Source organism: Piliocolobus tephrosceles, chromosome 7 (assembly GCF_002776525.5).
Source record: "Piliocolobus tephrosceles isolate RC106 chromosome 7, ASM277652v3, whole genome shotgun sequence".
Classification (NCBI taxonomy): domain Eukaryota; kingdom Metazoa; phylum Chordata; class Mammalia; order Primates; family Cercopithecidae; genus Piliocolobus; species Piliocolobus tephrosceles.
Window position 1 is genome coordinate 101,969,996 of NC_045440.1, and position 13,957 is coordinate 101,983,952.

Here is a 13,957-nt window from a genome sequence, read left to right on the forward strand (position 1 = left end):
TCTGTAGATGCTGGCTGCACCTGCCAACACTGGCCGGCCCCATTCCCAGCCCAGCCCACACCCTGAGCAGTGTGTCCGTGTCTGGACTCTGCAGAGTTCACAGTGGGCATCTCAAGCTTGGCTCAAACCAGCTTCCTTTCCTGTAAGACTTCAAGAGCCTTTGTTTCATGTAATTGTTGAGTTATCTCAAAATGCCTGGTCTTAGAACTACCAAGTGTGTGGCAAGAAGAAGAAAGAGGGGAGTACAACAAACTGAATCTCCTCACTTTGGAAAGTTATAGATTGGCCACCGTTTAATTCTTCCCCAGAAATGGTGTTTGAAATTGCCATATACAATGCAGTGCCTAATTGAAGTTACAGCCATTATCACATAATAATTTGAAACCCAGGCCGGGCACATGGCTCACACTTGTAATCCCAGCACTTTGGGAAGCCAAAGCAAGTGGCTTGCTTGAGCTCAGGAGTTCGAGATCAGCCTGGGCAATGTGGCAAAACCCCATCTCTACAAAAATAAAATGAAATACAAAAATTAGCCATGCATGGTAGCATATGCCTTTGGGCCAAGCTACTCAGGAGGCTGAGGTGGATTGCTTGAGCCCAGGTCAAGGCTGGAGTGAGCTGAGATTGCACCAGTCTGGTGGACCAGAGTGAGACCTTCTCTCAAAATAATGACAGTAGGCTGGGCGCAGTGGCTCAAGCCTGTAATCCCAGCACTTTGGGAGGCCGAGACGGGCGGATCACAAAGTCAGGAGATCGAGACCATCCTGGCTAACACGGTGAAACCCCATCTCTACTAAAAATACAAAAAACTAGCTGGGCGAGGTGGCGGGCGCCTGTAGTCCCAGCTACTCGGGAGGCTGAGGCAGGAGAATGGCATGAACCCGGGAGGCAGAGCTTGCAGTGAGCCGAGATCGTGCCACTGCACTCCAGCCTGGGAGACAGCGAGACTCCGTCTCAAAAAAAAAAAAAAAAAAAAAAATGACAGTAATAATAATAGTTTTAAACCCATGCCAGTGAAATATTCTAGTTGCTCAGTTTCTTCAAAAAGACAGAAACGTCAAGGACCCAGTTCATAAAAATATATTAAAGGAAAAGTTTAGAGTTGGCAAAGCATTTTCAAAGGTGTCATCTTATTTGATCTTCACAACCCTTCACAACTTCATAACCCTTCACAGCTTCACAACTTTGGATGCGGTAAAGTGACTTAGCCAGGTCAAACCTCCAGCAGGGACAGGGGCCCAGGCCTTTCCACCATGTCGCCTACTCCTGTGGAGCTCCAGGCCTGGAAACCATCAGGATGTGGGGAGATTGAACAATTTCAAGTTCCAGTGTAGGAAAAACACATTTCCCCCAAATGTTTATGGGTTCAGGAGGCCTTCTTGACTCTGCTTCACCCTCATGGGAACCCTATGGAGCATTATGAGGCCCTTGAAAATTAAAGCAAGTCTTTAATTTATGCCCAGCCGCACTGCCCCAGGTCAGCAGGGAAAAGTGTCTGCTGGCTGAGAGATGCCGCCGAGGCTTTTGGATGAGCTCCATGACAGTTTTCCAAAAGCAACGGCTTTTGGAAAACTCTGTTTAGCCTGCAGTATTGGCATCAGCCTTGCCCACATTTACCAGATCTGTTCCCCAACACCCACACTTTCTACTACACTCTGGAGCCTGCACTGAGAAAGGATATGCAGCTCCGCATCACAACTGCATTCTGCGTTTCCTCCCAGACCTGATGCCTTCTCATGAACACCAAAGTCAGGATGTCAAGAATTGCTCCCTGACTCCCACTTCTTTTGGGATGCTTCCTGGTTTGTGACACACTGCTGGATTCCCCAGAGACCACCTCCTCTTTTTTCATAGGCACTCTTGGCTATGCCATCTGGAATCCCAACAAAACAGGCCTCCGCCAGGTGAATCAGAAAAGTCCCCTCCGAGGGAGTGACTCAAGAGTTGCATATCCCAAGAGACAGCCCTTAAGACCACCATCTGCCATTTACTGACTGGTGTGTATTATAGTCAGTGCGGAATTTAGGAATGACAGGCAAAGTGCTTCCTTGTTGGTTTGCTCATCTGTTCTGGTCAAAAAAGAAGCACTGAGCTGGAATGCGCAGTATACTCTATGCATCTCGTTTCTTTCTGGAATGGCGAGCTATGGCGTGGTATACCATCTTATGCCTGTCCTTCTGATAGTGTGACAAAAAAATGCCAGAAACAAAATTACACCACATGGTAAAGGCAGCATCAAAAGAGACGCATCACAAGGAACTTCCACAGCTCAGTGACCAAGTAGTTTCTGCCCAAGACTTAGAAGCAAGTCACAGAAAGAGGTGAGGGAAGGCGTGGTGGTTTCCTGCTCCACAATGAAGGCCTTCCTCCTCCCTCCACCTTCCAAGGGACAACAGGCAATAGCTTCTGTGTCCTGTGGGGTGCAGCACTCACTCAGTCCTGGAAACCCCTCCCAGGCACGCTCTTCTCTCTCCACTGGCTTCATCAGATCACAGCCATCTCCATGTGGCCGCCCACCCTGTGGGCCTAATGCCAGCAGACAAGTCTTGGGATCAGTTTCCACTCCTGAAAGCCTTCAAGCAGAGTTTGAGTCTATGACAGTCCATAATTTACCAGTTGTGGGATTTACTTCAGAGGATATACTTCAGAGGAGAGCCATTCCAGGCTCTGAGAGAGGCTGCCTCTCTCAAAGCAGGGCTGCAGGGACCATGAAATGGCTGCTGGTCTCTTAGCCTCTCTGTTCTCCAGCTTGTGAGCACAGAGGTAGATAAGGCACCTGGTGGCTGGTGAGGAGTTGGTGTGACAGGCCAGATTTCCCCCTCAAAGGTCTGCTGCTGAGCCTGGGGCAGGTGGTTCCACAGCTCCCTCTCTGACTCTCAGAATCTAACACCTTGTCATGGGACTCAGGCTTTCCACTTTTGGGGGGCTGCCCAAATCGTCTTATCTGTCAAAGCCACAGTAACTGGAGCCTTCACTGTGGCCGGAGAAAACGGAGGAGCAGAACAGAGGGAGCTTCACTTGATACCTGCGTGCGATGGAACAGCTGGCTGTCAGCACCCTGTGCGGGTGACTGCGGCTGGCCCCAGGCTCCACTCTTTGATTTGATGCTGTTCACTTTGATAATCTGCTGAGGTGACTGGAAGACCAGACCCAGGGTTCCTCCCTGTCCCTCAGTGTGGCCACTCTGACTTCTGATCTTCCAAATGGAGTGGAGCGTCAATGGCAAATGAGGGGCGCTCCCAGCCGAGCGCCAGGCCTGGCTAGCTGTGATGCTGAAAGAGTGACCCTCACTCTGGATAGCTGGGGTGGCCTGGGCCTGCCGGGAGCAGCTTCCTCTGCTCACTCTTGCCATTTCTGTATAAGGTTTGGCAGCACGACTCTAGGCTGGGAAACAGGCCTGTTGCCTCAGGTCATTCTGAATCTGTCAATGCATAAACTTAAATGTCTCTGACAAAACCTAGAGGAAAGGAGTCCATGAAAAACATTCCCTTTACAATTGACGTGATGTGCACTAAAATTTCTACCAGGGATCAGAGCATTTTCATCAATCCTAGCAGTTTTGAGTTGAAAACAAGAGAATTCTGTCAAGAATTGTAAAGAAATTTTCCCTTCTTTCTGAGTTAGGGAGCCCTCCACTCCATCATGAAAAAAAGTCAGAATGGTGAGGCTTTTCTAGCTCTCATTTTTGGCCTCTCAAAGCAGGAGTAGCAAAGGGGCTGTATCCACAGGACTGCCTGAGGGGCTCCTTTCATCTTAACTGCCTCAGGCTCAGTGCAGGAGATGGATGCCCTGTGCTACAGCTGTGGGAGCAGAGCCCCGAGGGGTTTTGGTCGCTATTCTAAGTGAGGAGTAAGTGGCCAAACCTCAATTCAAGTGAGAGAGAGAGGTTTTCCAAGATTGGCAAAGAGGAAGAGCCTGTTTTATAAATGGGATAAGCGAATCTCTTGGTGGTTAAGAGCTATGCTGTGACTCACACTCTCTGTACACTTAACAGCTGTGTGACCTTGGGAAAAACTCCTTAACCTCTGTGCCTCAGTGTCCACATTTGGATAAAAACAATGTCTGACTCCTGGGAATATGAGGATCAAACGATCTCATACAAATAAAGCTCTTAGCACAGTCCCCAGACCTAGTAAGCATTTCAGATTACCTATAATCAAAATAATAATTACTGTATCAATAATTACTCTTAAATATTAATACTACTAAATTATGATTGTTATGATTATTATGAAAAGTGGGGAGTTAGAAAGGGCTTAACCCCTTCCAGTTTTTCATCCTCCTGAATCGGTGCAAATGTATTGGGCTGAACAGTCTTTCCCTGCTCCTGAGGAATTGTTAGCTCCTCTCTGTAAACTGTGTTGCCTGACTTCAGAGGAAAGATGTATGGATGACACTGAATAGCCTGACAGGTTTGTTAAATTCTGAACTAAACTTCACAGATCCTGTGTGGACCAAACTCCGTCTGAATATTGTGCTTTGATGACAATAATAAATGTCTACTGCCCTTGGTGTACTTAGATAACTGGTAAATAAATGGGTAGTAAAGACCTTTATAATGAGGGTGGGGACTCATTTTCAATCCAGATAAAACTGTGTTCCAGATGGAGCCTTTCATTTTCCAAAAATTTTAAGCCTCCGTCCTTACTGAGGGCTTTTGTTATTCCAGGTGCAATCGCTGGTATAGTCGATCAGCCGATGCAGAACTTCCAGAAAACATCTGAGGCACATGCTTCAGCAGGACACAAGGCCAAGGGTGTCATCTCAGGTGTGGGGAAAGGAATCATGGGGGTGTTCACAAAGCCCATCGGAGGAGCTGCTGAGCTGGTGTCACAGACTGGTTATGGTAAGTTGGTGGAAAACCCATCAGGCCAACCCAGACATTAATGATTTGCATGATTATACCAAGGGTTCCCTAAGATAGTGTAACCTTTCACGTGGTAGAGGAGTAAAAGATAAATAAATAGTGGCTATCTTTCTTACCTCTCTATGCTTATTTACACAGAGTAGAATTTTACTACTAATAATAAAACCATAGAATCAGGAAACCAGTTACTAGTTTCAGTCTGTATGTCACAGAATCTTTTTACAGTACACTTGATAGACCAGTTTAGAGGTTGAGGGCAGAATGGAGAATACCACAGAGAAAAGAATTAACACTTTTTCCTATGAGAAATGTGGAAGGAGTGATAGGTTGTGGGAAGATAACTTTAAGAAGCAGTAGAGAATGAGACAGTGTGTGGATGTGCACATGAATCTTTGGGTTTGGGGTGGCGTTCTCACCCACAGACACCATCCTGCTCCTCGTAAGCCAGGCCGGGGCAGAAACAAAGGGTCTGCAACTAAAATCCCTTTCGCAAGCAGACAGCTGTGGAGTGCATGGGCGCACGGCACTACCTGCACTTGGATGGGCGTGCCAGGGCCTCTCCCGGTGCAGCAGTGTGCACACGAGTAATGGGTGCCTGTGAAAGGAAGCACCTCCTCCCAGGCTTATTTTCTGCATTCATGGCAGAGCACATTAAAGTGACTTTCTATAAACCTGTGGCTGGAACCGTTACCATTTTACCTAAAATTGGTGTCATCATTTTGGTCATGAAGCAGGCTGTCTAGCTAGTATCACAAACCACAGAAGCACCCTCCCGTTTGTCAGACATGTAAGCACACTGTCTGCATCCACATCTGGCCATAAAGCCCACGGGATGTGTTTCAAGGGAGGCATCCTGCTCCTCAGCAGGCCTGACAAGAGGCAGCCAGATCAGGGCATAAAAACAGCGTCTGAAAGGAAGGGAGTGGAGATGAATGAGTGCCCACACTTCAGGCAGCCATCCGGAAAGCATCCTTTAAGAGACCACACAGACGCCAGCATGTGTTCCTCTTCGCTTTCCCCTCCTCGCCCCCCTCACTTCCCTCTCCTTCTGTGAATGACATTTTCACTCACAGGGAAACTGACAGTAAGATGTGCTATAACCTGTAAGTGGGGAAAGTTAAACTCCCTTATGATACGGACTCCAGTGAGGTAAAGTCAAGTCATACTTCATAAATTCTTTTGGTTTTGAAAATGCCATTGTCCCTCACTGTGTTTCCCAGGGCTGAAGAATGCTCCCTTATGTAAGAAGATCTTACAGCAGAGCTTCACATGGCCTTTTTGGTTTCCATCACTCTTGTAAAACTTTTATTACCGAACTGAAGGTTTTACAAACCACTAACTCTTAGTCTAATGACTGCATCGTTTATAAACATTTACAAGCCCTCAGAAAGCACACATGCTGTACCATCTTTGGTTCTGGAGAGTCTCTGTAAAGGCCTATGTGGCTGCTGCTGGGTGCCCTCATTTGGTGCTGGCACCAGTGAGAGCATGTCATAAACCAGAGGCCCCAAGCGCACTCATAAATGTACATGGATTCGTGTTTAACAGCTGGATTAAGTCACTTAGCATTTAAATAGTGTATCTAGGCAAAGGGTGTGCCTTTGTGTGTATCTGTGTGTTTTTTATTTTTTGACTAGCCTTAGCACAGATACAGAAGTATTAAGGAAGCTAACAATCTAGACTTTTTTTTTTTAGACACAGGGTTTGCTGTCACCCGGGCTGGCATTTAGTGACACAATCATAGCTCACTGCAGCCTCCAACTCCTGGGCTCAAGTGATCCTTCCACCTCAGCTAGGACTGAGTAGCTAGGTAGCTAGGACTACAGGCACGCACCACTATTTATTTTTTGTAGAGATGGGGGTCTCACTTTGTTTCCCAGGCTGGTCTCTCACTCCTTGACTCACGCAATCCTCCCACCTTGATTTGATCTCCCAGAGTTCTGGGATTACACGCATGAGCCACCATACCAGACCTAGCTAGACTTTTTTAACATATCAATTACAAATGATGTCTAAACTATTGTTCATGACCAGCTACTTTCAGTGTTTTTGCTTCCTCTAATTGCTGGTCTATGCTTGGACTGTGCAACACATTCATATTTTAATTTTCTAATGCAAGATCACCAAGGTTAAGAGCATTGTAATGTTTAAAGATGATCTATACACTTGCTTCCAAAGATGTGACATCACTTTGGATCTGTAACATTTTATGGATGGCTCTGAGCTAGATGACATCATTGCAGCATGAAACTGTTTTCCAGAAAACAAGTAGTAAAACTCCCTTGCTTCTCTTACCACAGGTATTTTACATGGAGCTGGACTTTCTCAGCTTCCCAAACAGCGCTATCAGCCAAGTGATCTACATGCTGACCAGGCTCCAAACAGCCATGTCAAATATGTCTGGTAAAATTATTGAGATACTTGCTCAACTTTACATCCATACTGTATGTTAATAGCTCCTGGCTTGCTCTCAAGCTAATGGGCCACACTTCCAGGGAGCCCAGGAGTAGCCATTGTTGGCACTGGCATCTCAGGCAGCACAAGAGCACTGTAGAGGGACAGGAAGAGGCTGCCACTGCCAGGTTTGGGGCTAGCTGCCCAACTCCTCTGCTCCATACCTAACCACTCAAGAAAGGTCATACATTGGCAGAGAAGCCCAGTCTTGCTAGAGGGCCTGAGATTCCCTGTGGAATCAGCACTCTAATTAGAGGTGCTATTTCTAATGGGGAGAAAAGGAGCTAAGCAAAACCAAGGGAAATCTTTATTCCCAGGAGGAAGCAGGTTCTGTTAACCAGAATCAGTGTTTGAGAATTGACAATTACATTTCAAGCTAAAATGAGTAATTGGATTGGTGAGGGCCCTTTGCCCTTGGGGAGGTTGCCCCATTGGTAAATAATGAGTGCTGGTAAGTGACCATCTTTTCAAAGCTGGCCCCTGGCCTCACTTTTCTCCTTTTAAACAGGAAAATGCTTCAGTCTCTGGGCAGACCAGAAGTCCACATGGCCCTGGATGTGGTTCTGGTGAGGGGCTCAGGCCAGGAGCATGAAGGGTGCTTGCTGCTGACATCAGAAGTGCTCTTCGTGGTGAGTGTCAGTGAGGACACACAGCAGCAGGCTTTCCCCGTCACAGAAATCGACTGTGCACAGGACAGCAAGCAGAACAGCCTACTCACAGTGCAGCTGAAGCAGCCAAGAGTGGCCTGTGATGTGGAGGTACGTTTCAGAAAACAGGGCAAACAAGACTAGCTGCCAGGGAGGTTGGAGTAGCTGCTGGAGACCAAGGAGAGCTGCTACCCAGAGAGGGAGTGTGGAGGCTGGCGAGCCACTGCAAAAGGGCACTGGGAAGCCCCCATCCAGATACGCACATGAGCCCTGTACAGGAGAGCACAGCAGGCGGCCAGCAGGACTCAAGGTCTGGGGCTAAGTCACCATGTCAGCTGAACAAGGCTAATCTGGCTTGGCCGTCATGGGGCTGGGGTGCTCGATGGACAGGACAATGGAGTTACAAAATGAGTGGGTCGGTACAGGAAGGGCCAGGATTGGGGCAGCAATTCCCAGCAACTGCTCCACAGAGGAGGGCCCCTGGTCTGAAGGCCTAAAGTCGGGTCCTTGGCTGCCTGAGGACTCCAATTGGCCGCAGGGTGCTGGAGGTCTGTGGGTGCTGGAGAGGACCACTGCAGGAGCAAGGGGCATCGTGAAAAAAGACTCTCCACTCCGTCCCCTATCCCCAAACCTGGTGACTTCAAGGGTCAACATTTTGTGAGGCGGTCTCTCTCTCTCAAATCCACTGCTTTGTACTCTGTGGCTGTGTTCTTTCCCACAGGATGGTTTCCCACCCCATAAGTACCATCGAATCCCCCCCTGGGGATGATACTTAAGGCTCTTGGGGCAGCTCCATGGCTGGCTCCTGGCCTGCATAATGTGGAACAGATGCGCAGGCAAGGCATACTGGGTGTCAGGAGTCAGAGCTGAGCCCCGACCAGAAAGACCCCAGCTTCCTGTAGTCCAGCCTAGGGTAAACAGGTGCACCCACTGGAAAACTGCTCTGTGCTCTTCCTCCTTGGATGATGGCCTGATCCATAAGACCCTAATTATTTACATAAGAAACAGACATCTTTTTCCCACACAGCAAGATGGTGGTGGATCAGTGGCAAACTGGAGTCTGCGGGTCCCAACCTGGGCACTGAGTGGCCCCAGCAAAGGACAGCAAACCTGCCCCCAGTAGGTTCTGCTTGATCCTCCTTTCATTATTCTCTTCCTGCGATGGGGGCATGTATCTCCCTCACACCACTGTTTGGGTAAAATTATCTGAGAAGATGGAAAGCAGCCAACCACAACAACTCTAAGATTTCTCTAGTTTCTTGGATCATGATCATAGTCAGGCTTTAAGCTAGGGTTTGGCACCAGGACTACATTGCTCCTTCAAGTTGATGACTTTCTGGGAATAAACAGAGGTCAGATGTCCAGGCTGACTTTATTAGATCTGCCAAAATCTTCTGATCAGTTGACAATAAAGCAGCGGTGATTTGGCAAGGGATAATATCATTACAATTAAGTCTTTAGTCCTTAATGAGAAACCTCCAAGGCCCTGTGACCATCATTATTCCTTAGCTGCTTGGGAAATATTTCAGATCTTAAACTATTGAGACTGGAGATTCTTTTGCTGTTGAACTGTCTTCGACTGTTGATCCTTCTCTCATACTTTTGTTTGAGGCAGGTATTGTGGAGAATCATCATAGGCTGGAAGGAAACAGACCTTAGTTTCCCTAGGGGTTGAGATAGTATCTGGAGTCACCACTCCTAAAAGTTGCCAAGATTATTGGGACTGTGGAATGAGGAAGCGGCACTGAAGCTCTGGATACCATTTTCAACACTGATTTTCCATTGCTGTCCAGGGCTGAAAGAGGGTTGGGATTAAGGAATGCCTAAAACAGAGGTGGGAAGACATGACTGAGAGCAGGAGCACTGTGCCTGCACAGCCAAGGCCAGGCACTGGCTGGAAGGTGGATGGGCCAGTGCGCCTTCAGCCTCCACATTCTGCTTTCTTTATTCCACTTTCTCTCTCATTAATATTCCTATTAATGACTTAATAGGAATAACTGCTGCCGTAATCCTGTGTCTAACCCCAACCTCTCCTACTCACCCCTAAGAAAACTCAAGCTGCAGAGCATCTTTGAGACTAAACCCTCCCAACTGCTGTAATCCGGAGTATTTTCAACATGAGTGGGTGGGGGAGGGTAGCCAGCAGTGCTGTCTTGTCAGGGAGCTTTCTTGAGCTGTCTTTTAGTGCATCCCAACATATTCCACAGACATAAGGAAGCCTGTCTGCTGTGAACACTTCCAGTGAAGACTAAAAGCGGTATTTTAAGATCTTCTATAAATGACTTTCTGGTTTTTAGCTTTTGCCTTAGATGCTAGGAAACACAGTTCCTTTGAATTTTGGAAGGAATTAATTTGTAGATGACATCATGCAGTACATTTAAATATGGCAGGATTGAGATTTTTTTTTTTAAGTCAGCATTTGCTTTTCTTGGTTAAATGCAACCAGTTTAGGGGTAATAATTGCTTAATATGCTTGGCACATTATTGAAATCCCTTATGAGAGGCTCAAAATGAGTCAGAAGGTCAATTTATTCCTTGGCTGGGATCCTTTCACAACACGGGTTTTCCTGTGCTGCTGTTCAGGAGGAGCAATTAAAACTTTTTGTGTATTCAAAGCTTTCCAGCTGAATTCTGGCCCCATCAAATGATATCAGAGCTCTGGCTTTTGCCTGGTGGTGCAGAGCTTTCATCTGTTAGTGAATCTTTGGGGACCGTTTTTCCCCAAGCTTAAAAACACAAGATCCAAACTCTAAGGGACTCCTTACTTATTTCTCTAGCAAGCCCCTTTACTATCTCTGTGCCATCACACGGACTTTCTCCAGCTGTTAAGACACTTTGATAGCATTGTTACTGGATCACACACAGAACTAGAAAGTCTTTACATTACCATTTCTTCCAGAGTAGTCTTGCCAATGTTCAGTAGGCAAAAACCACAGAAAGTTTGGTGGCTACCTGAGATTCACAAATTAGTGGCTTACAACTGCAAACTTCCCACTCCACTTGATCTACACACTAGATAGCTAAAGGACTTCAGGGTGGGAAGAATTTACAGCTTCAGCTGCCTTTGAATGATCTGATGAGCACTTTCTCAGAAAATCTCACTGAAGAACCTAGTATATCTCAGTTCTATTTGTGTTCCACTGAAGATGAGCCAGACTTTTATGAACCATAAATGTAGTTTGCATCCTCTTTTTTCCATAAAAATTTCCCCTTCCGCTGCCCAGTTTTTCTATTTTCTCTGGCTTTAAATCCTAGGATTTATAAAAGCAGAAAATGTTACAGTTCAAAAGGTTTTTTAATGCTCTGTCCAAAGCCACTGGTTTGAAAGAGGTGTTCTCCACTTTAAGATGTTCTATCTGAAGAGGTTTGGGGAGCTAGGCAAACTGAGCTTTTATTTCAGTGCTGAGTTTAATGTTGAATAGATTTATGTGGAGGAAAGATTTTTCTCCTTTTTTCTTGGGCTGGTTGCACAGAGCAATGACAGATGTTTTAATGGTTAGTGAGTAGAATGTTATCAAATCGTCAACTTCAAACATGGGAATTTTACACAACACCAAATGCTTATTCAAAGGAGGCTGTCCTAAGTCTCATGCACAACTTTTGTTACACTGCTAAAATTGCATTGTTAAAATTGCCGTATCTCAGAGGAAAAAAGGAAACATTTTGGATTAATGGCTTTAATAGCTGACCTAAAAGGCATAATGTACAAATATATCAAGGCAAAAGAACTAGTTTTGTTCTGGAACTCTCATGAGGGTCTGGCAACTAATCTTTATTTTTGGATCCTAGGTAGATGGAGTCCGAGAGAGACTGTCAGAGCAACAGTACAACAGACTTGTGGACTACATCACAAAGACATCTTGTCACCTGGCCCCTAGCTGTCCTTCCATGCAAATACCATGCCCTGTGGTGGCTGCCGAACCTCCCCCCTCCACTGTTAAAACATACCATTACTTGGTTGATCCGCATTTTGCTCAGGTCTTCCTTAGTAAATTTACCATGGTGAAAAATAAAGCCCTGAGGAAAGGGTTTCCTTGAGTCCCCTCTGAGGTATTGATTCCTACTTGTGTGATTTAGTTTTTGGGTTTCTTTGAGACAGGGTCTCACTACATTGCCCATGCTGACATCAAATTCTGTGGTTCAAGCAATCCTCCCACCTCAACCCACAAGTAGCTAGGACTGCAAGCACATGCCACCATACAGGGCTGCATTTTTTTTAAAAAAAGCCTAGGCAGCTCTAACATCTGATATGGACACAAGGCCAATGGTTTCCTTATTTAAATCCTTACCTCTAAAAGATACTTCAAAGTGACAAAAACGTGTTCCTTTCCCACTTACAGACAATGATTAGCAGGTCCCTTACCACATACAGAGGATGCATTTCTTTTTGCTCTATGACACTTGCAAAATTTTCTACTGTAATTTGGATCTATTAACTCTCTGTTCCATCATAGAATGTGGCCAGGCCTTACAATGGAGAGCCAGAGTTAAAACTTAAAAGAAGTTTCTTATGTTTTTGGGCCGAGTCACCACGTTTGCCTCATGCTCTTTGGTCTGCAAAGGCCTAGGATTCTTTAAATGAAATGCTTAGGACTTTGCGGCTTATTACATTTGTCACTTAACTGCAATGCTGTTCTTTGATTGAAAGCTATGTGTATTTTCTCTGAAGTCTGCATTTTACCAAAATTTACAAAACCGTCTGATTACTGTCCAGGTACATTTTAGAAAAAGTGTTTTTCCAGTTTGTGTTTTACTAAGCAAACTTTGAGTAAATCCTTTGTCCTATATTGAATCCAGTACCAAAGTGCTCAGGTGAGTTTCTCTAGTTCCATAAACAAAACATACATAGTGGGAACTCCCTGGTATGCCGTAGAGCACACAAGAACCCCAATATTAATGCTAATAATTATACCAGTCCATTTCGTTTATTCTGTGGAATTGACTTGATAAAGCATGAAGATATTCCCAGTGTCTAATAATATTTTGCACCTAAGAATGGGTTTGACTCAAGATCTTGGGTTACCAAGATGTCTTCAATGTTCAGTAAATATCTTACAGTCCAGTAACTTAGAACATGTTCGCTGATTACATTTAAATTTGGGGCTACAGCTTGTTACCTACAACTTTGAGATGCTAAGATAATGCAATTTTAAATGCCCACAGGTTTTACTTGTTTTGGAGACAGACAGGGTCTCATTCTGTCACCCAGACTAGAGTACAGTGGAACAGTCATGGCTCACTGTAGCTTAAGCTCACTGCCCGGGCTCAAGGGATCTCACTCTAGTCTCCCAAGCAGCTGAGACTACACCACCATACCTGATTTTTTACATTTTTTCTAGAGATGAGATCTCGCTATGTTGCCCAGGCTGGTCTCATACTCCTGAGTTCAAGCATTCCTCCCACCTCTGCCTCCCAAACTGTTGGGATTACAGGTGTGAGCCACCATGCCCAACACCCACTGATCTTCAACTCTCACATGCTGGGCATAAGAAGTCACTATATAATTGTTACTGGAAAGCAAGATTTAATGAACAATTCTGACTATGAAAAATGGCTCTTTCAGTTTGTTCTGTAAATAACTCATGTAGAAAAGTGAGTTGTCAACCTCAAGAGTATTTCTAAAAATGTAAATATGTATTAATCCTCGTATCTTTTATGGCAATTTTGCATATTGATATGAATTATATAAAACTGTTTAAAAGGTATCCTTGAATTACTGACCACCCATACATGTCTATTGTTACCAGGTTTTACAATGCAAATTTTCTCTAATACCTGGGTTTAATACAGCTCACATCACTGAATTTTACACGACTTTAAATGGGTTAATATACAGATTTTGTTATAATAAAGTTACTGATTAAATTAGCTTTGAATAAGCGTCGTTTTTTGAAGTTCTCCAGTATCACTTTGCTCGCAATAAACATGAAGTCCTAAAAAGACCTCTGAAAAAGTACCATACTGTGCTTGTCATTTAGCAGACATTACT

The 13,957-nt window shown here is 45.2% G+C and overlaps 1 protein-coding gene across 1 annotated transcript in view; it reads left to right on the top strand.

The window, feature by feature from the left end:
- LOC111520902 (vacuolar protein sorting-associated protein 13B) overlaps positions 1–13,836 on the top strand; it is an 883,038-nt gene extending 869,202 nt beyond the window's left edge. Inside the window, exons 59-62 of the mRNA XM_026454936.2 lie at positions 4,670–4,846; positions 7,168–7,270; positions 7,830–8,079; positions 11,758–13,836. Of these exons, the coding sequence (XP_026310721.1) occupies positions 4,670–4,846; positions 7,168–7,270; positions 7,830–8,079; positions 11,758–12,006 (779 nt within the window). The 3' untranslated portion in view covers positions 12,007–13,836. The remainder of the gene's footprint in view (positions 1–4,669; positions 4,847–7,167; positions 7,271–7,829; positions 8,080–11,757) is intronic.
- Positions 13,837–13,957: the final 121 nt, after the last annotated feature.